This window comes from Protomyctophum parallelum, assembly GCF_964188405.1.
Source record: "Protomyctophum parallelum genome assembly, chromosome: 4".
Taxonomy (NCBI): Eukaryota; Metazoa; Chordata; class Actinopteri; order Myctophiformes; family Myctophidae; genus Protomyctophum; species Protomyctophum parallelum.
In genome coordinates this window covers 27,947,664-27,970,919 of record NC_139700.1, presented here as the reverse complement: position 1 = coordinate 27,970,919, position 23,256 = coordinate 27,947,664, and the positions used below count along the sequence as shown (strand labels likewise).

The 23,256-nt window shown below is 43.6% G+C and overlaps 1 protein-coding gene across 6 annotated transcripts in view; it reads left to right on the top strand.

Annotated features, from left to right (window-relative positions):
- ankrd26 (ankyrin repeat domain containing 26) overlaps positions 1–21,621 on the top strand; it is a 53,752-nt gene extending 32,131 nt beyond the window's left edge. For 5 of the 6 annotated variants that reach the window (XM_083762508.1, XM_083762507.1, XM_083762510.1 and 2 more), the window contains 16 exons: positions 596–795; positions 2,109–2,414; positions 4,369–4,521; positions 5,262–5,437; positions 5,669–5,762; positions 6,838–6,864; positions 7,821–7,898; positions 9,142–9,276; positions 10,014–10,126; positions 10,391–10,535; positions 12,200–12,339; positions 12,623–12,773; positions 13,228–13,463; positions 16,279–16,513; positions 19,613–19,658; positions 20,063–21,621. In XM_083762508.1, the coding sequence (XP_083618634.1) occupies positions 596–795; positions 2,109–2,414; positions 4,369–4,521; positions 5,262–5,437; positions 5,669–5,762; positions 6,838–6,864; positions 7,821–7,898; positions 9,142–9,276; positions 10,014–10,126; positions 10,391–10,535; positions 12,200–12,339; positions 12,623–12,773; positions 13,228–13,463; positions 16,279–16,513; positions 19,613–19,658; positions 20,063–20,193 (2,366 nt within the window). In that variant the 3' untranslated portion in view covers positions 20,194–21,621. The remainder of the gene's footprint in view (positions 1–595; positions 796–2,108; positions 2,415–4,368; positions 4,522–5,261; positions 5,438–5,668; positions 5,763–6,837; positions 6,865–7,820; positions 7,899–9,141; positions 9,277–10,013; positions 10,127–10,390; positions 10,536–12,199; positions 12,340–12,622; positions 12,774–13,227; positions 13,464–16,278; positions 16,514–19,612; positions 19,659–20,062) is intronic. The other variant, XM_083762509.1, reaches the window with a different exon arrangement.
- The last annotated feature ends 1,635 nt before the right edge of the window (positions 21,622–23,256 follow it).

Genomic DNA, 23,256 nt, shown 5'->3' with positions numbered 1-23,256 from the left:
CTATAATCTTACAACGTGTCACGTTGTGACGCGTTATAAGCTATAAGCTATAAGCTACGTATAAGCTATAAGCTATGGCTGATGTTCGGCCCAGAATATGGATGCTGGTGTTCAAGGCTTCAGTGGTTAAATAAATTAAATTGTGGCAAACTGTTCTCAAATGGTAACTTTAATTGATTTAGTTTTTCCAAATTATAAATGGATAGAACGGCGGTTTGAAAAGAAAATCACAACAATGTCACAATTTAGGAAAACGCCAACGTGGTTTATACACAAAAAAGCCCAAGCTTTTTATTGTGGTACACCTTGAAACAGAACAACATGCAACAATCTGTACAAACAACCATGAAACAAAGACTAATAAATCCTTATCTTTAAAGTTGGGATCAAGAGGTACCCCAAGAGAACCCCAAGGAAGAATCCAATGCAGAGAGGGCTATCTTGCAGGGAATTGAGGGATTTCAGGAATCGATTCGAACATTTAGCACTTTCTGACAAATTCTAGGTGAAAACATTGATAAATGGTGGCCTAGGACTAAAAATAAATGACACCATTCTGGCTCTCTAAATGTTCTTTCTGTGTTCTTTGCTATAGGCGACGCAGCCGGTCAGCGAGATACGGTCAACAGCCTCTCGCTGAAGCTCTCCAAGTCAGAGGCGCGCGCCAACAGCCTGGAGAACGAGGTGCACCGCGCTACACTGCAGCTGACCGAGAAGGCCCTGCTGCTGGAGGCCCTGCAGCGCGAGAAGGACCAGGTGGCTGCACGCGCCAAGGAGCTGGAGACGGCCCTGCAGGTAGAGGGCTGTCATGCAGCAGTGCACTGGTTCCCAAACGCTGGGTCACATTTTTGTTCATGAGTGAAAAACTAAAGTCCATGATTCTTTCCATAATTGCATGAAGAAATACTAGAAAAGTCAAATACTGTGTAATTGTCCGGGTAGCTCAGTCGGTAGAGCTCTCGCCTTTGGAACACAAGCTCATGGGTTTGATCCTGGGCACCACCAACTCACCGCTACTCAACACTGAGTAGCAAGGCTTGGTGCAGCAAGTCGAGCGGGAAGTACTGGGAGCTGATGGTAGGTGTAGCACTCCACCTCATCAATCCATCTTCCAGGGGTCTAGTGCATTGTAACGGGGATAGACTCCTGCATGTTACCGGCTGTTACCGACAATAAGCCACTCCCGACCTACCTATTATTACAACTACTACTATAGAGTCTGGAACTACAGCTCCCAAAATCTGAGTAAGGAAGCTGGAATTTCCATTCACAAAAAAAAATCACTTAAAATATCTTCACATTTAATGTTTTTTAATGTTGCTAAGCAGCAAGCTACATATGCTTAGATGATTTCTATTTATATTATTAGGATACATTTGTGCGACTGTAAAGACGAAACGCAAGTGTGGAGGAGGCTTCACTTCTGCTTTATGGCTTGCTCATGATCAGAGCTTCCATTCTTAAAACTGTATGATCGGAGGCATTGAAAGTTGTGGTTGGTCTGACCATGCGAGACTACAGTATATTAAGCCAGTCAATCTATGATTTGACCCAAAATAAATTGCAATAGTCATCCAAATAACATATTAAACATGGATTATTATTATAAAAATGGTGGATCATGGTAAATTCAGGGGTTGAACGTTGGGGTACCTACATTTCAAATTTGAATTATGCTTTAAGTAGTAACATGTCAAACTAGCAGTTATTCATTATTCTGAATCCATTCCAAGCATTAGTTTTGCACGAAAAACACTCCTTGGGCTAAATTTGGCCATAGACACTAGCCCAAATGTGATGACCTCATGAAAACTGCTTTGGCCGATCATAAAAAACCTTGAACGATTACTATTCCAATTTATTTTGGGTCACCCCCTTTTTCAGCTTAGATTGACTGCCCTACAGAGTAATGCAAGTAACGATTCTAAAACAATCGAAATGATCTCAAAATAATTGCGACCTGATGACTGTACGACCTGCTCTTCCAGTGTTGAGTTTGTCAGCACATTTTGTGTGTAGTTTTCGTCAGTGTAGAAAAGGTAGTCGACGGAACATTTTTCGGCATAGTTTTAAGTCAGCGAAATCAACAGTGTGCTGTACCCCCGCAGTCGGAGAGGGACGTGGCCAGTCGGACGGGAGCGCGCCAGGAGGCCACACAGGAGCGCCTGGCCCAGGCCCAGAGCGAGGCTATGCTGATGCGCCAGCAGCTGGAGGAGGCCCAGAACAAAGGTGTGGCCAAGGAGCGCGCCGTGACGGACGCCCAGGAGTGCTTCAGCGATATCCTGGACAAGCTGCGTGCCGACGCCGAGGAGCGGGTGCATCTAGTGGAGGAGAGGAGCAAGGAGCTGGCCGGCAAGGCGGCCGACCTCCGAGACAACGTCTACAAGCTGGAGGAGGAGAAGAACGACCGGGAGGTACGCAGCTGGGTCCATAGAGAAACATTTTCGTATTTTGAACTGCAGGGACTGGGGACACCCCTACACCACTACAGATACATATTGTGACTCCGCACCCTGAACTGGGGACACCCCTACATCACTACAGATACATATTGTGACTCCGCACCCTGAACTGGGGACACCCCTACACCACTACAGATACATATTGTGACTCCGCACCCTGAACTGGGGACACCCCTACACCACTACAGATAAATATTGTGACTCCGCACCCTGAACTGGGGACACCCCTACACCACTACAGATACATATTGTGACTCCGCACCCTGAACCCGGGGACACCCCACCACTACAGATACATATTGTGACTCCGCACCCTGAACTGGGGACACCCCTACACCACTACAGATACATATTGTGACTCCGCACCCTGAACTGGGGACACCCCTACACCACTACAGATACATATTGTGACTCCGCACCCTGAACTGGGGACACCCCTACATCACTACAGATACATATTGTGACTCCGCACCCTGAACTGGGGACACCCCACCACTACAGATACATATTGTGACTCCGCACCCTGAACTGGGGACACCCCTACACCACTACAGATACATATTGTGACTCCGCACCCTGAACTGGGGACACCCCTACACCACTACAGATACATATTGTGACTCCGCACCCTGAACCCGGGGACACCCCACCACTACAGATACATATTGTGACTCCGCACCCTGAACTGGGGACACCCCTACACCACTACAGATACATATTGTGACTCCGCACCCTGAACCCGGGGACACCCCACCACTACAGATACATATTGTGACTCCGCACCCTGAACTGGGGACACCCCTACACCACTACAGATACATATTGTGACTCCGCACCCTGAACCCGGGGACACCCCACCACTACAGATACATATTGTGACTCCGCACCCTGAACTGGGGACACCCCTACACCACTACAGATACATATTGTGACTCCGCACCCTGAACTGGGGACACCCCTACACCACTACAGATACATATTGTGACTCCGCACCCTGAACCCGGGGACACCCCACCACTACAGATACATATTGTGACTCCGCACCCTGAACTGGGGACACCCCTACACCACTACAGATACATATTGTGACTCCGCACCCTGAACTGGGGACACCCCTACACCACTACAGATACATATTGTGACTCCGCACCCTGAACTGGGGACACCCCTACACCACTACAGATACATATTGTGACTCCGCACCCTGAACTGGGGACACCCCTACATCACTACAGATACATATTGTGACTCCGCACCCTGAACTGGGGACACCCCACCACTACAGATACATATTGTGACTCCGCACCCTGAACCTGGGGACACCCCACCACTACAGATACATATTGTGACTCCGCACCCTGAACTGGGGACACCCCTACACCACTACAGATACATATTGTGACTCCGCACCCTGAACCCGGGGACACCCCACCACTACAGATACATATTGTGACTCCGCACCCTGAACTGGGGACACCCCTACACCACTACAGATACATATTGTGACTCCGCACCCTGAACTGGGGACACCCCACCACTACAGATAAATATTGTGAAAATATATGATCTACACCATCTACACATCGCTCACAGCATGCGCTGTGAGCGATGTTTTGCCTCTTGCTTACGTAATGTTTGAGAATTTGCCCAATTTGGTGTTAAAAGTCATTAAATTGTCACTTTAGAAATGTGCAGATATTTCCTGTATACACTTATACTGTATGTTGGTTTGAGGACCCACCAATCAATCAATAAATCAATCATTCACATTTTATTGTCACAACACAAATACAGAGTAACTTTCTTATCACCTCACTCTGGCTTTCACTGTTGCAGCTTGATATGTAATTTCCCCTCGGACTCCCTTTTTTGATAAAATGTTTACAAATTGTGCGTGTGTGCGCAGAGCCGTGTGAGACAGCTGGAGCAGGACCTGGCTGACTCTCTGAAGAAGCTGGCTATGAGCGAAGCGTCCCTGGAGGTGAACACGCGCTACCGCAACGACCTGGAAGACGAGAAGATCCGGCTGCTCAAAGACCTGGACAGACTGAAGGACAAGGTACAGGGACGCACGGGGGGGGGGGGGGGGTTGTTTGCTATGTTTATTATTCCCATAATATAACTGGGATCTATAACATTTCTCAGGCTAGCTAGCTTGCCATATTTAGCTCATTGAGAGGTTTGACACACAATCCATACATGTTTTGTCCATTGTCTCTTCCCCCCCCACGTCAATGACGTGCTGCTGTGTTGAACTGGCAGTGTGCTTTGGCACTTTATTCTGTCCGTGAGCATCCGTAATATTGCCTCTATTGGGTAGAAATGAATGAATGAATGTCCCAAACTTCTTTTTTTACTTTTCATGGTTCAAGTAAAAAATAAATAGCAAAAGTAACAGATCTACAGGCTCAAAACCAGTTCAAGCTTGCGGATCTGCTATGTTTGATGTTTTTTTGTTTGACACTGTAGTTAGTGTAGTATGATCAAGTATGGCGTTAATTTACAATAAAACACAAAAAGTGAACATAATGGAGATGAGAGGTTTCTGCCCTACAGCAACAATATGCTTATCATACACAGCTGTTCTAATGGCATGTACACCATGGCCAGCTTTGTGTGACCGATTGGTCAGCCACACGGATTGGTCAGCCACACGGTCAGCCTCTGACCTAGCCTCGCGTTACGATACTAATATACCACTGCGCTGCACTGCGTGGGGGCAATATGCATTGCAAAGGCAGATGGAAGGCTGGCTACACCAGGCTACCTCTAACCCGTGGTTTACCTTCCGTCACGCAGGTGCAGGAGGGTGAAGATCAGTACGTCCAGGCAGAGAGGCGCATCAACACAATGAAGAGCAGCCTGGATGACAAGGAGAGAGAGGTCTGCACCACCACCCAGAGGCTGCAGGGGGCGCTGTCGGCCTCGGCGGCCACAGACGCCACCACCAAACAGCTGGAGGAGGCTGTACAGAGGTAACCCAATCCAAGGATCCCTCAGGTCTAGGTTTAGACATAAGTTACATTCATACTATTGTTACTTTTTCTGTGTACATGTTGACACACTAGAGAGAATGAAACAGTAAGTACCCCCCCCCCCCAAAAAAAGAAAGAAAAACCAACAGCTATAAAATAACATGCCCAAAATAGGGAGGCCAGGGTGAGTGCAGTTAATGAATGTCAATATAAATATGGCGTCCCTTTTAGACTGGAGATAGAGAACGCCAGGCTGGAAGCCGCTGCCAAGCAACAGAGCAACAAAATTGAAGCGCTGCAGAAAGAGGCTCAGGAGGCTACCATGGTAGGTGATATTATCCACTCAACACTCACCTTTACACACTGCATGGTAGGTGATATTATCCACTCAACACTCACCCTGACACACTGCATGGTAGGTGATATTATCCACTCAACACTCACCCTGACACACTGCATGGTAGGTGATATTATCCACTCAACACTCACCCTGACACACTGCATGGTAGGTGATATTATTAACTCAACACTCACCCTGACACACTGCATGGTAGGTGATATTATCCACTCAACACTCACCCTGACACACTGCGTGGTAGGTGATATTATCCACTCAACACTCACCCTGACACACTGCATGGTAGGTGATATTATCAACTCAACACTCACCTTGACACACTGCATGGTAGGTGATATTATCCACTCAACACTCACCTTGAAACACTGCATTGTATGTGATATTATCCACTGAACACTCACCTTGAAACACTGCATTGTATGTGATATTATCCACTGAACACTCACCTTGAAACACTGCATTGTATGTGATATTATCCACTCAACACTCACGTTGACACACTGCATGGTTTGTGATGTTATCCACTGAACCATAATTTAAAAAACTTAAAACTTTTCATCAGTTATTTTATTATTATTATTATTTTCCAAAAGTATTTAATAAATATAATTAAATAATTTCCATAAAGACATTTTAAAATAGAAGATCTACAAGCGTACAGCCTCAAGTGTTGCAAACATCTAATTTCTCTTTTGGGTCTTGGGCGGCTAAAATTTTTGGGAACCACTGCTCTAAACACAGCATTTTAACACAGCATTTTAACACTCCATCCATGGTAGGGGATATTATTCACTAAACAATCATTTATTTCACACAGGATCTCACTGATCTCTTCAACTTTCAAAAAATAAATCTGAATATGATGATACATTGTCCAGTTCACACAGATATATATATACTGTACATGTAGTTGTACTCGAAATGTACTGTAATTCTGCAAACTGTTAATAAATCAATCAATCAAATGTGATTGTTCCAGATAGATGAGTTTGGATCGTTTCCTGTCTGTAGATGTGCTATAAAGTGTTCCATCTTTTCACAGCCATCTGAGCATTCACCTGGAGGAGGGGTTGGTATTATGAATGTAGACCTTTGTCTTTCTGCGTGGGTTGACTGACTTCTGCTTTGGTTTTGCTCTTCCCAAAGATTCTCATTGTCAGTCAGTGCACACTATGCTATTAAAGGGCAACTGTGCTTTTTAGTTAGTTTTTTTTTTACTTGAACCAACCATTTCAATTTAAACATTTAGCAGACGCAGAGTAAATGTCATCATCTCGTTAAACGGCAAGGTGATATCTGCAAAAAAAATCTGTTAAGTTCTTCAAGGTAACTTGGATAGTGGATACCAGGTATTAGGTAAACATCAAACCCAGCATCTGTCTAAACAACATGCTATCTAAATAACATACTTAGCTTTTATGGACAAGCAAGGAAAGTCTTCCCTAGGGAGATCCAGTGATATTGGCACGTCGTCGACATGCCAATATTATATGTATATAATGTCACATTTTCACATGTCCTCCTCACTATATAAAGGTAAATGTTTTTGCTACAGTAAGTTGCCCTTTAACGACTGCACTTTGATATTGGAGAATGCAGAAAGAATCTAAAGACATGTTTATAGCTTAGCTTAAAATTACTTTTAGTTTTAGATCGGCTGTTCTGGGAGGGAATGTCTTGGTGGTGGCCTCTCTATTATGTCATCACTGTCATGCAGAAACCTTGTATCTCCCTATTTCATCATTTTGTGTTTTTTATTTAATTTTTTTCTCCATTTCCTGAAAAGTCACAGTTTTGGACATACAAGGTTTCTGCCTGACGGTGACAAAATAAGTATTCTCCCTCTAACTTGATCTTGGTTTGTGGGATTCTTTACTCCTTTCCTTTGTATCTGTGTGATGCATGACACTTTCTCTAAGATTAAAGTTTCATTGGGAGTGGTGGACATATTAAACCCGATAAGGTGGAGGTTTAAAAACCAACAAGGAAAAAGACAGTTTATCCAACTCCAGCTTATTCCCTCAGGTTAGGGGACGATTGGAGGACTTGGTAACAAACCTACAAGGCAGTAAGATGAATTTGGAGGACCAACTCGGTCGAGAGGTCGGTTGCATGCTCACTTATTTTACATAATGAAACTTTAACTTCTAAATCAGTGGTTTTCAAAGTGGAGTCCAGGGGTCATTCAGTTAGTAATGGCATACACATCTGTTTAACCACTTTAACCCTATCAGCTATTTTAAAAGAAAATCTTGAAAAAAAATAAGTGGAATCTTATTTGAATGCTTTTAACAACACAGATATTGTTTCGGAGGCCCTGTTACAAAATATTATAAGATGGGTGCCCACGGCCAAATAAATACATATTCATTTGGGGATCCTTAAATTGCAAAAAGTTTGAAAACCACTGATTCCTTGTTCTCATCTCATTTTCCCCAAGGCTTGTCTAACTGGAGTCAAATATTTATGCAACCCTTGTGTTGTGACCCTTGTATTTTGAAGGTATGGGGTTAGACAAATCGAGGACAAGTTGATACAGAAATCATACCATTTTCAAGTAATTTAATACACCAATGGGACCCCAATGGGAACAGATTTTTGCCAACTTTTAATAACGTATTCAATCAAGCAATCAATCAGAAGAATGAAGAGGAACTGTACATAGATATCGTTGTCAGGCTGAAACCTTGTATTTATCGCATTTTTTTAAGTGGTTACGTCTGTGGGTTCTAGACTGGCTGTAGACAATGGAAGTTGGAGATCCATGCCCCACCCGGCTATACAATACCCGTGTCAGAGTACCCTTTCCACCCATCTGTCTGTGTTCCTTTTATGCCCATATAGATTTCTGTAACTGTCTCTCTGTGTCCCTTTATTCCTATATATGGAGTTCTGTGTCAGGCATGCCCAAATATGAGGTGTTGTGATGACAGGCCAGCTCCATATATGGAGATATAGGGGTGGGCAGGTTCAGAGCCCGGGCCGAGGCTTTTGTGCTATCCGACGGACCCCACACCGGGCACTGCACTCCCTGTGGTGGTGTGGAACGTGTGTCGAATTTGAAGTCGGTGGGGCGAACGGTTTTTGAGTTACGTGGATTACAGATGTACGTACAGACGTACAGCAACGTGGTGCATTTATAGATGGATTGCACGGATTTAAAAAGCTTGTGACTAAAATAATGACTACATGGAACATTCGTTCTTTTCCCCCATTTCCTGAAAAGTAACAGTTTTGGACATACAAGGCTTCCACCCGACAGCGATGATAATATACTGTGTGTGTGTATATGTATATATACACACACACGCACTGTATAATGTGATCACTGTCCTGGATCCTCCAGGTGCAGAGGCAGAGCATGCTGTCCCACACAGCCCAGGACTCGCAGGCGTTGTGGGAGGAGGAGTTGAAGAGCCGCTCCAAGCTGGGCCTGCGTCTGGCGGAGCTGGAGAAGGAGAAGGGAGAGCTGGGCAGCCTGGTAGGTGACCCACCACAACACTGTCACATAGATGGCTGCTCGGAAATGTTCGCCAACAAGCCCCTGTTTTGACAGCTTGTGTATTCTTATTGACAGTAACGACCTGTCAAGACAGAGGCAACAGAGCCTCTTGAGATATAACCATGAAATACAAACCAACAAAGACACAATAGAGTTCTCCACAGATGGGAGATCTTTTTGTAGGTCAACCTGGAACTTACAAACTTGCTTACATACTTTGTTATAGCCAAAGTAAAGTAAAAGCACACAAGGCTTAATAATTTGTGGTGGAAACATTGTATAATTTATGTAGTAGACTAAAACATGAAACTCTCTTATGCTATCTACAGACGTTATTTTCTGCATGGATCAAAAATGAAATTAAAGCTTAATTTGTAATTTCCTGAAGTAAGTCATTTCAAACGAGCAATCCATTTAGACGATTTTGTACTTTCTTAAATCGACGATTCAGGTTGCTGTTATTGGAACTTATGCCTCTGTCCAAAAAGGGTTAACTCAGGATGGATTTGTTCATAACGTAACAGAGCAGTGTAGGATGCCATCAACGGCGAGTTTAATGCGTCCTGTCTTAATCTGCACCAGAAACGCAGGTTGCACAGTTTTCAACATCACTGTGTGTGTGTGTGTGTGTGTGTGTGTGTGTGTGTGTGTGTGTGTGTGTGTGTGTGTGTGTGCGTGTGTGCGTGTGTGCGTGTGCGCACGTCTGCGTCTTCCAGATGGAGATTGAGAAGAAGAAAGTGAAGAAGATAGCGGAGCAGAAGAAGTCAACGGACAGCAGGCTGGAACAGGAGATGAAGAGAAACACTGATCTCCAAAAAGAAATGTACAGGTGACCTTACCTCCTCCACCCGCCCTGCGCAGCATCCACCACTGGCTCCCATCCATGTGTACTGTACCTCCTCCTCCTGCCCAGTACAACGCATTCCTTCCTGGCTTACGTAACACTGGTGTTAGCTCTCTGTGTTTGCGCTACAGAGATGTGGTTTGGATACTTCAAGAATGCCTGCAATATTAACATTGCACAGTGAAACCGGTGTCAAAGTCAAACTGTGTGTGTGTGTGTGTGTGTGTGTGTGTGTGTGTGTGTGTCCAGGCTACGTACTCTGTTGAAGACGGCGAAGAAGAAATACCGGGAGCATGAGGGCGGGGGAGCAGAGTTTGGCTCCTCCCCCATGAGCAGCATGAGGATGGAGACTGGACGATACAGCCAGAACGATGGCGGACGCATGAAGGAACAGGTCCGTTTATGATGGTGGTTCTCAAACCGTGGGTTCAAGGGCGTCCCCAGCTAAATGAGTTAATACAGCATCAAAATCACTTCAACCACTTAAACCCCTATATACTGTACACTCGGTATTCACTCTCTATTTATCCGATCTACAATCTCACAACGAATGAAATGTTCTCAATGCTTCTCATGTATTTTGTAAATACCACAGATTTATGCGGTATAGCACTTCACTAAGTATTCAAAGTCACTTTATGTGGGAAAACAAGAGAAACTATTAGGTAAAAGAATCAAAGACATTTTGTGGTAAAGGAAACTGTACAAGCAAGTGAGGGTGGAGGACAGACAGACAGATGTTTATTGATCCCAGGAGGGACATTCAGTCACCAAGGCAGTTAACACCCTGAGCAGCATAATAATAAAAGGACGGAACTTTATTGATATCAAAAGCGAGCGTACCGCTCCACAGGCTGGGAGCGCATCGCTCCACAGGCTGGGAGCGCACCGCTCCACAGGCTGGGAGCGCACCGCTCCACAGGCTGGGAGCGCACCGCTCCACAGGCTGGGAGCGCACCGCTCCACAGGCTGGGAGCGCATCGCTCCACAGGCTGGGAGCGCACCGCTCCACAGGCTGGGAGCGCACCGCTCCACAGGCTGGGAGCGCACCGCTCCACAGGCTGGGAGCGCATCGCTCCACAGGCTGGGAGCGCACCGCTCCACAGGCTGGGAGCGCACCGCTCCACAGGCTGGGAGCGCACCGCTCCACAGGCTGGGAGCGCATCGCTCCACAGGCTGGGAGCGCACCGCTCCACAGGCTGGGAGCGCACCGCTCCACAGGCTGGGAGCGCACCGCTCCACAGGCTGGGAGCGCATCGCTCCACAGGCTGGGAGCGCACCGCTCCACAGGCTGGGAGCGCACCGCTCCACAGGCTGGGAGCGCACCGCTCCACAGGCTGGGAGCGCACCGCTCCACAGGCTGGGAGCGCACCGCTCCACAGGCTGGGAGCGCACCGCTCCACAGGCTGGGAGCGCATCGCTCCACAGGCTGGGAGCGCACCGCTCCACAGGCTGGGAGCGCATCGCTCCACAGGCTGGGAGCGCATCGCTCCACAGGCTGGGAGCGCATCGCTCCACAGGCTGGGAGCGCACCGCTCCACAGGCTGGGAGCGCACCGCTCCACAGGCTGGGAGCGCACCGCTCCACAGGCTGGGAGCGCATCGCTCCACAGGCTAGGAGCGCATCGCTCCACAGGCTGGGAGCGCAGGCTGGGCAACATTCAATGTCATTTCCGGTTGGGACGTCATCCAAAATGTTCCCCCCCCATTTTAGTGGATGAGACCGAAAATCTTAAAACATGAATAACTCATAACTGTTGATCTAAATCAATCCATCCAATTATAATCAAAGATTATGTTTTTGACGGCCCATCGCGGTCCCGCGTTTAATCATACCTCCCGTTGTTGTCGATCGCCTCGGGGGTGTTTTGGTTACATCTAGGTACTTCAAGCTACTTCCAAAATGGCGTGGAGCAACCTTGAAATAGGTCCTGAAGAAACAAATCGCTGGGCGTCCTGATTTAATGGTTACAAATACCCCTGGGCGTTCGGGGTGTTAACAGCAGTTCTACAAAAACAATTGCATAATAGAGCTTGAACTATAACAACCCTTGTGCAGGTGGACGATCTGCAGATGCAGCTGGGCAGGGAGACGTCTCGCAGCAGAGAACTGGACAAGGTGAATGGAGATCTGCAGCAGCAGCTGTCCTCCATGAAGGGTCTGAGCCGTAGCAACGAGAGGCTGGAGAAGGCCAACAGGTAGGGACATATCCACGTCAACTATTCACTATGTTTTTAGTCATTATTCTGTTGAATGCTTTTACGTTTAATCGAATATTTTTTGCTTTGTTTTGTTTTTTGAATATATTTCTCAATGAATTGATTGACTACAGTTTATACTTTGTCGCACAACAGTGTCGTGCAGAAATAATTACAATTGCTGCAAGCTATTTTACAAGCTCATAGAGTGAGCTTATTCTAAAAAAGAATGCAAGTGATCTTGAGTGGATAACATCCTATGGATACCCATGTGTACCAACAGACAGCTGGAGGAGGAGCTGACAGGCCTGAGGCGCCAGGCGGAGGCTGGCATGCTGGACCCAGGCCAGGCGGAGCAGTACCGCCGGGAGGCTGAGGACAGAGCCCGCCTGGAGATCCGTCACAAACTGGAGGAGGTTAACCTCTTCCTGCAGGTGAGCGCTCTGCTCTGCAGCTCCCACAACCACTTTCAATTAACATTTTTCTCTTTTTGTTTTTAAATCCCTACTACAGAGATGCAGGCAGCCTCTCCAAGAGGCACTGGGTCTAATTTATAATTCGACAGAAAAATAAAATACTTCCAACAACACAAAAACATAAAATAAACACTTTCGCTAAACCATAGATCAGGGTCTAATCTATTAGTGTCTAATCACTAGTCTAAAGGCCAAAGTCCCTACACCAGTTTTTCACCATTTATTTATTAACTACAACATGTTTAGGGAAGGAAAGTGAACATATTGTATTGGACAACTCCACTCAGGAGCAAATGGCATGATTTATTTATTTTCTTCCGAAAACCTGTGCATCTGTGGCATTTTAGATTTTTGCGTTACTTTTTTCATTACCAATCATGAAAATGTTTAACATCACCATTCCCTCCTCCAGACGCAGGCCGCGTCCCAAGAGGCTCTGGACCAGCTGAAATCGGCCAACGAGTCCAATGTACGCTCCAGTCTGGAGCAGAGGATCCGGGAGCTGGAGGTGGAGCTGTCGCGCAACCGCAACACGCAGCAGGACAGCCTCAGTCAGAGGGACAGCACTCGCACCGAACTGGAGCGATACCGCCACCTCTACACCGACGAGCTACGCACCCGCAAGTCACTGGCTGCCAAACTGGAGAGGTGAGAGAGAGACAGTGCCGTCCGTCTCCAGGGAATAATCAGCCTGGGGCACTTTATTCTTCAAGTTCACCACCCATAATAGCAAGCAAATGCTCACATATACAATAAACAACAACACAAACGCCTTCACCACCAGCCTATACTTGTAGCTACACGTATAGGCTCCAATTATCCACCAAGAGAACAAAATTAATAACAAAAGATATTAGCCTACAGAACATACATATATTGTCATGTGGAAACACTATTGCATGCACCAACAACAAAACGATCAAATACAATTATGTTACCAGAGCTTATGGAGCTTATTAAGCAATTTGGCAGTATATCCGGATATAAAGTTAACAATTAAAAATCTTCTATAATGCTCCTTAACCCAAAAGAGAGGGCTAATCCGCCGAATTACGCAAGTCACTTTAGAACGGTAGACAAATGTACCTATCTAGGTATCCAGATTGTCCCTAAACTAGAAGATGTGGTAAATCAGAATTATAGCCCAATTATAGAGTCTATTACGGAAGCACTGGACAGATGGTCAAGCCTTCCAATTTCTCTTATAGGTAGAATAAATATCCTCAAAATGAACACACTCCCTAAACTGTTGTATTTGTTTCAGAATATCCCCTTGCCACCTCCTGACGGCTTTTTTACTAAAATGGAAAAGTTGTTTCGTAATTTTATTTGGAATAACCGACGCCCCAGGCTCCGTTTATCTTTGTTATATTTACCTTATGATAGAGGAGGGCTAAAGTGCCCTAATATGTTATGGTACTATTGGGCAGCTCAGTTGAGAACTATAATGTTCTATTATACGGAGAAGGGATCCCCCACATGGAGGAACATTGAATCATACTCTTTGAAGCTCCCACTGTCCGAATATCTTTACTCTAATTCGAGTAAAAAACTGATAAAATACACAGCTAATCCTATTGTTAAAAACATGATTAAAGTTTGGCAGGATGTCAGACTTTATCTTTTGGATATCCAACCCAGTTTTCGATTCAGTCCAATTTGGGGAAATTAATATTTCACCCCAGGAAGGGCGGATGGGGGCTTCAAGATATGGGCCAAGCAAGGGATTAAACAATGGAAGGATGTTTTTGACAAAAGGGGGAATCTATTCTCTTTTGATGAACTAGCTGCTAAATACAATTTACCCCGTACACACTTCTTTAAGTATTTACAACTCAAATACAATTATGTTGAAATATCTCCACGGCGGGAGGAAAGGGAAGGAGGAAAAAAAAGACTGCTATGCACCACCATTCACCAACAACAAATATAGTTGAGCATTAATTTATAGGCTGCAGTGTTTTTGTTATGTTGCCATCTCCACGGCGGGAGGAAAAGGAGAAAAGCCTATATGCACCAACCAACAACAATAAATATAGTTGAGCATTGAGTTATTAAGCCTATATAGTGTCTTTCTTTATGTCGGGAGGAAAGTGGGGGGGGTTCACTTCACTGCCAAGCATTATCCAAGACCATTGACAGTTCCAACTTCCTCAGCTAACTTTAATGGGACAGTCAAACCCTGACAGAGATTAACAATAACAGCAGCAACAAATTAGGCTAATGCATTTTGCTAGTGCATAATCATCAACTAAAATATAAGAGACCTAGGTGCATGTTTCATTTATTTGCACTCATGACAAACGAACGTTTCTTTCCACTAAACAGGCTACGCAGATATCTGTCCCATTTCACCTGATTTTGTGTGTCAGCACCGAGATCCTCTGTCTGGTGGAGAAGTATGTTATGGTGGAGGGGGCTCTGTGTCCGAACGTTGACTGCTTGAACTCCCTGCAATATTAACCGTGGTGATGGTGGTGATTTCACTATCATCGTCTTCTTTGTCATCAATCTGAAAGTGGTGGTGGGTCAGAGTTTGCCAATTTTTGCTCCGTTTTGGCTTTGAGCCAGTTCCTTTAATCCATGATTTTACCGGTTTGGTTTTCTCTCTGAAGAGATTTGAATTGAACCGACAACACACAGGTAATGACGTAGCAGTGGTGTTGTAGCCTGGTTGCCAACGGCTGATTCGGTCTGGTTTATTAACAAGGCTAGTGGTGTTGAGGTGCACTGCCGCTGACTATTGCCAGTGTACTTTTTATTATTGCATTTTTATTAAACTATGAATTCATTTGAAAATTTATATATTTATTATAATTACTTTATTTAAAACCTGTAAAACATTAAAATAATGGCGGGGTAGGGTTCTACTGGCCAATCTGGACTGGGGGGGCACAAAGTGTAATCTGGGTGGGCATTGCCCCCTAATGACCCCCGTGGCGACGGCAGTGGAGAGAGACCCACACCACATTGTTTAGACCAGTAGGGTCCATGGTAGCCCGGAGGTCCTTGAAGGTGTTCCAGCAAGTGTCTCCAGCAAAATGAGTTGATAAATGAGTATCAAAATCAGTTTAACCACTTAAACCCTATTTGATAGTTTTGAAGGATGGCGGGCACAGCGCTAGTTTGAATCCGCCCCTCTCTAGTCCATGAAAAGCTCGGCTACTTTCGAGCTAGTGTGACTTCGACGATATGAGGCTTTAGTGGTCAGCTAACCAATGAACTGTGCTGTTCACCCTCCTGCAGGTCAAACACCCTTTAGTGGTCAGCTAACCAATGAACCTGTGCTGTTCACCCTCCTGTATGAGGCTTTAGTGGTCAGCTAACCAATGAACCTGTGCTGTTCACCCTCCTGTATGAGGCTTTAGTGGTCAGCTAACCAATGAACCTGTGCTGTTCACCCTCCTGTATGAGGCTTTAGTGGTCAGCTAACCAATGAACTGTTCTGTTCACCCTCCTGCAGGTCAAACACCCGTCTGTCTGACGCCAACGCCAAGCTGCTGAATGAGCGCCACCGCACCAAGGCCCTGTTCAGCAGCAGCCTGGGAGGAGGAGGAGACATGAGCTCCCTGGGGGGCTCCCCCACGGGATACGGGGCCTCGCTGGGGGCCCTCAACAGGAGTCTGGGCTTAGGGCTGCACCAGCTCAGCCCCATGTCTGAGGGACACAACAGTTCAGTGGAGGATTACCTGGCCAGGGTCAGCAGCACACGCACACACACACACACACACACACACGCACACACACACACACACACACACACACACACGAATAGCACACCAAAAGAAAAGAATGGTGACGGAGAAACCTCACAAAATAGCCAACACCTGTCCTTTGAGTTAAATGGACAGGTGGCGGCATCTTGTGATATTTGCGCTATTAAAACGTCACATTCTCTGTGTGTATAGTATTTAAGGGCCTGTGTCCATAGAAAAAGTGTATTTTGAGCTGCCAGCTCACAACGCGCCATGCTTGTAGAACTGCTGTTTCCTGCTAATGTCCGTCCGTCCCCCCCCCCCCCCCAGAATAGGGATGCGAGAGTTCAAGTGGTTAATGTAAAAATAAAAACAAAATGAAGTCCCTATCACACAAAGTATCTCTGAGGTCTCCCTGAGGTCTCCCCTGTTGAAATGAAGGCCCCTGTTCTAGGATATTTGTGCAAATAACGCAGATTGCATGATGTTGGAGCACAGTGGCAGTTGATAGGTTTGGAGTGGAGTGTGCTTTACTCAGAAGTGTTGTGGACATGATATGCAGTATCCCTCTTCTCAAAAAACACATAATTATTTTGTGACTTGATTTTCCATTGTCATACTGTGGTCAGTGTCTGTATTGTTATGTGTTTTCATCTGGTGGTGCTTGTTGTGCAGCGGCGAGTTTGACATAAACTGTGATTGTCTTCAATGTTGGTAGAATAGTGTCTGGAGTAATGTTTCTCCAGACATAAATGTCCTAAATGTAACTTCCATATTTAATTGAATCTATCAAAAGAAACTGACTTCACTTATTATATTGCTCACTCCAGGCGATCTTCCTTCTCTTACCTAAACATCCTTCCTTCTTAATCTCTTCTGTGTTATCCTGCACCATCCCTCTCTAGTGTAATGGCTAATTAGCATTTTGCTGTACGACAGTATCCTATGCTATCATAGCAGATCTACAAAGCTCACAATAATTGACCTTTTATTTATTCAGGGGAGCCCATTGAGAGCAAGCTCTCTTTTTAAAGTCACAAATTACAAAAAGAAAACCACAATAACAAATAACACAATTTCACATAAGGTGAAATATAGTGGAATATAGTGGACATTATGATGCTAATGCACTGAGGTTACAGAAAATCGGTACAGATGTTATGTGCAGTGGTGTCATGCTCGTAGAACGCAGTGGTAAACGTAATCTTTGACATGCACGTGCAGGGACGGAACGGAACAGTGCATGTGTGCTGTTCCGATACCAGTAAAAAAAACACCATGACACCACTGGTTATGTGTTGCATCATCAAGTAGTGCCTTAAATGACTAAAGAGATCAGTTCAGTACGTGAGATCTTGCAAATCTGTTGTTTTCGGCACAAGACACTAGTTGTACCCTAGTATTAATCAGGCTTCAGTCTTCCGCATAATCTTTTCTTCTCTAGCGGGACTTTAACGCTGTCTCTATTTCTCACTCCTTCAGCTTCTAGCTAAAAAGTCTGTCTCTCACCTCTCGTCCCTTCAGCCAGACTCGTGACCAGGTGTGTAGGTTGTGTGTATCTCACTGCCTGTGGTTGGCTGATTGGACTGCTTTGTTTGAACCCCACGCTTTCAAGTGTTGAAGTGTCGACTTTAACACCTGAAAGCTTTTTCAGTTGAAAAGCCTGTTTTGTTGAGTGAACGAGACATGCAGCAAAGTACAGTATACATTAGCCTGAACTGTGGTATGTTTGGGAATATGAACTTGGGCCTGTCACAATTATTACATAATTGTCTAATCGCAATTATTTCAGATAATGGCAATTATTTTGTCTAGTTTCCACGTTGAAACGTTTTCAAACATTCGTGACACATTGTCAGCAATTTCTTTACCTAGTTTTTAAGTATAAGAATAATGAACATAATATCAGTAATTTCATTGGATATTTCAGTTGTCATATCTGCCCTGCAGATTAGCAGGACAATTATTCATATGCTCCGATGTTCAATGCCAAAAACATAATTAAATCGTTAATCGCAATTGCATATTTTTTTATTCATGACAGCCCTATATTTGAACTAGAAACTAGGTACTTGCATATAGTGTATAGATACTTGTATCACATGAAACCTATCTTGGACAAAAAAATATATCCAGATTTCTTCTAAACCCCTTTGATGTCTCTGTTTGAGTTGGACTTTGTAATGCTGTGACACATCTACATGGCATTTCACCATATTCCTATTTTATTTTAGTTTGCCAGCAGCTGCACCAAGATGACTTTTGCAATCAGCTTGGTTGACATTTACTGAATTGGACTGAAGATATTTGAACCTCAGACCACACAAAAACCACTAATACGGTGTACACTTAAATTACAACTAGAAGATTATTTTTCAATTTACTCTCGTTCTTATGTCGTCAGTTTTATGTAGCTCCTGTGTCCAGCAGAAACACTGGACTGATGCAGAACTTGCATGCTCCCATGTTGTCCTTTGTTCTCTCTCGTATCTCTGCTTTTCATGCAGTGTTTTTGTTCACCCATGAATATCCGCTGTTGAATGTTTACATTTACAGTAGTCCTTAAAGTCATACTGTTTTTTGATTAAACAAGTTATTTTTATATAATCTTTCACTGGTAGGCTATATATTTTCAGAAATACCCAACCATTCCAACACAATTTAGACACAGAAAATGCTGTAGGCACCGGAAATGTACCAGAAATGTATTTATTTGTATTTTAATGTTAATATATCTAGGCTAGTATACCATTTGTGACTCTCTCTGGACCCTATCTTGCTTTACCCCTTATGCCTAAACTATTTTGAAAAACCTTTTAAAATAGTGAAAATAGGCGATCTACATCGACATGCTGTGAGCTTGCAGATCGTATTTGAACAAAAAAATGCTTAAAAAGTTTAGGCATACTGTAAGTGGTAAGGCAATGACATGGTGCTACCAGTAGGTGTCAGCAAGAAGGACTACTGAAATTCACATTAATAGAACACAGTATGACTTTAAATGTTGAATTGTTTTCATATTTATTTAGCTATTTAGCTAATGTAGCCTATTACTAAGTTCACATCTAACTCCATGTTTGTGATTTCCTTCCTTTCCTCCAGATGCGTAGTGAACTGGAGAGAAACATATCAAGGGAACTGGCTCAAGGTGAGTGTGATGTGGAACATCTAATCTGTGTAATCTCATCTTCCCAGGAGGGTGCTCTGGTGGTGCTGTGATAAAGGACCTGTCCAGTGGGGTGGGAAGGAGGGGGCGTCGGTTAAATCGACGTAATAAAGTAGAAAAATAGTCTAATCATGTCATTAGAGGTGAAAAAGTTCCCGGCGTTTGACTTTTATAAGCTCAAGGCACATCGCTTCACACCACGTTTCTAACCGCGTTTTGAGCTTGTAGATCTGCTACTTTTACTTTTACTTGCTTTTTTGTGACGCTGTAGTATGATCAAGTAAAAATATGAAAAAGTAAAAATATGAAGATAAGACGTGTCTGTTCTTGGAATGGAATAGGGATGCTAGAATTGATGTGGTTAACTCTCTCTCTCTGGTCCCCAGGGAAGGCAGAGTTGGAGGGCAGTCCGACCCGCATGTCCCCAGTGGGCTCTGCCTGTGGAGTGGAGCTGGACCCCGTCAGCAGGGCCACACAGGACTACCTGGAGGTACTGAAGAAGAATTACATGATCTGAACACAGCTGGCTGGACCACAACGCAGCCAGAAGGATCAAAGGAGTTACGGCTGGCCGGTATGGACAAAAGCAAATATTACAATATTCTTTTCACCGAAATTCCTCCATACTGACATTGTGACGATAACATGATTTTCATAGTATAGAATAATATAGGGCCCAAGTGATTAAAACCAGGAAAATCAACACTTACAGTATGTCATGTCATGATGATTACGATATCTAAAGATCCCAGTCAATATCTAGTCTCGTGTCACACTGTCAAAATCATATCAATATATTGCCCAGACCTAGTTCAAGTTCATGTCCAATGTTTTTGGTGGAAAATACTATTTTTAACAACAACGCACAACGCTTTCGCCAAAGCATAGGTTAGGCCAAAGGCCAAAGGCACTACACCAGTTTTCCACCATGTATCCTTTAACTCCCAACACTTTTTAGGAAGGAAGGTGAACATATTATTATACATTGCACTTACCCACTCAGGAGCAAATCGTTACCGTCGGGTGGAAACCTTGTATGTCCTAAACAGTTGCTTTTCAGGAAATGTTTTAAAAAAAAAAAGAAAGACGGATGTAGTTATTTATATGTAGTTATTTAGTCACATGCTCATGTTAATACTTTTCATTTGTTCAATATTTATCAAACCTACAGAGAAACGTAACCACTTTCACTTAAAGAAGAAGAAACAAAATATCAATGCCAAAGGAGGGCCTTAAAATACAAACAAACAAATAAAAGGTTGAAATATGGAGATACAAGGTTTCTGCCCGATTTTTTTGGCATGATCTTTTTATTATATATTTTTTGTCTTGAAAGCACATTTTTATGCCATATTTGTAACAAAAGTTATTATTGATGGGTACAACAGGAGAGCAACTCTTAAGTATTTGTTCCTTCAGATGAATAATGTGTCTAATCCATGTGTGCGTGTGTGTATATACAGTATATAGCGTTGTAATTTGGGTTTTTAATCTGTGAATATTGGTATGGAGATAAAGTGAATTTCTAAGTATGATAAGTAAGTAATATTGCCAAGATATTATATTTGGTACGTGCCATGTCATGGTGCAATTACTTTGTCTTGGTTTTGTTTTATTTGACTCATTTGAGTCATTTTTCTTTACATGATATACTTGAATGAGACAAACTAGAATATTCTCTGGTTGCTGAAACAGGGTCAAACCAGTCATTTCAGAGGTTTGCTTAAGAAAACAGTATTTATTTTCTTTTTCTAAATGAAATATACTGTAACAAAAGAACATTATATAAGGGACAATATCAAACGCCTGTACATTACAGAAGATGCTGAAGTTGTGAATAAAATGTGCGGAAAAACTGAGTTTACGTCCACCGTTCATATCTTGATGTTAATTTATTTCACCGTATACAGGGCAAGAGATAGAATTAAAGGACAACTTTAGTTATTTTCAACCAAGGTTCATGTTCAGGTTAGAGAAAGTGAAAGATGAGTGTTGTTTTTAATTTGCTGCTTTCTTTCGTTTTAGCGATTTTAGCAAAATAATGTGAAGGGGGAGGTGACAAACTGACATTGAGCCTACAACTATGGTGTTGTAGTAAAAAAAAATATGAACACTTTTACTTTCTCTAATAACAACCTAAAACATGAACCTTGGTTGAAAAAAAACTAAAGTACTGATATTTACTGATACAATCCAGGTGTTCATAGAAACAGGCTTTTGCCTCTGCTTTTGATATGTCCCTGGAGCCAGTGGAGAAGAACCTCTGCCCCACAGTTTTCACATCGACCTGTTATAGGGCCACCAGGAAGCCGAAGTTTGCTAAACACATTTTTTAATATTATATAGATAGATATTGGATATCCTGATAATTGTTTCCAGCGTCTCTCGATGTATGAGCATGTAGATTGGTTATTTTAGCTTGTTATAACTTATTATTATTATTATTTATTTATTTTACTTTTTTTTTTTCTTTTTTTTTTTAACAACCTCCCCTTGAGGGGTGGTTGTGGTTATAATGGAGAAGTAGGAGAAGTAAAGTAAAAAAAACTTCACAGGTCCTGGAAGGGTATGGGTTAACCCTGTCCCTGTCTTATCAAAACGAGCCATTAGACTTTAGACATTAGTCTCAATTATTGTATGCATAACTTACAGAGATATTGAACTGGAGCCATCTCATTCCAAGGTACACGCACGCACGCACGCGCGTGCATGCGTGCGTGTGTGAAAAATGAAGCTTGATATCAATATCTCATTTTGTAACCCAACCCTCATTAGTTGTTGTATTTCACTTCGCTGATACCCTCCCCCTCCACACACAAAACACATGAACATAACGCGCTGGTTTAGAAAAGCATTCCCCTCACTTATTAAAAGATGTGTTTATGCCCCCACTGCTGGCGTACCTCGCATCACTTTGATGTCCCCCTCTCTCTGTCAGCCCTCAAATGTTAGATATTCAAATTCCGGTTACGTTTATTTTTGTTTCTTTTTTTTACAGTAAGATGGGCACATCAGACAGACTGACTATTAGCTGGTTTTATTATTCTTCCCTGCCTTTTATTTCCTGTTTTAATAGACGCCACTTCATACACTAAAGGTGTGAGCCTTGTTTTTGATTGAGGAGGAGGTTACAAACATTGTCACCGAGCTGTAGACAAGAGAGGAATACAAATAAGACACATTGTGAATAAGATGAGTTGAAAGGGTTGTTTTTGAAAAAGCAGACGAAGGCTCAGAACAAATCATTCTTCCACTGGGTTCATGGTGTTTTCTGTGTGATGCCCACTCTTGTTGTCTCACACTTGTCAGACCAACAAATCGGCTATGAAGACAATTCCTGCATTATCGACTCTGTCGTGTGGAAATTGTGTGTCCAAAACTGTAACTTGTCCGGAAATTGAAAAAGAAAAAAGAAAATAAGAACCTGTGTTGCAATAGAGTGTGGGTCTCAATATTCGGGGTATGTAGGGTTGAACAGATTTGTATCGTATATTAACACTGGCACACCTGTCCTACACAACAAAAAGCTAAAATAGCAATTTTACAGTTATGTATCAGTGTGTGTTTGTGCGTATGTGTG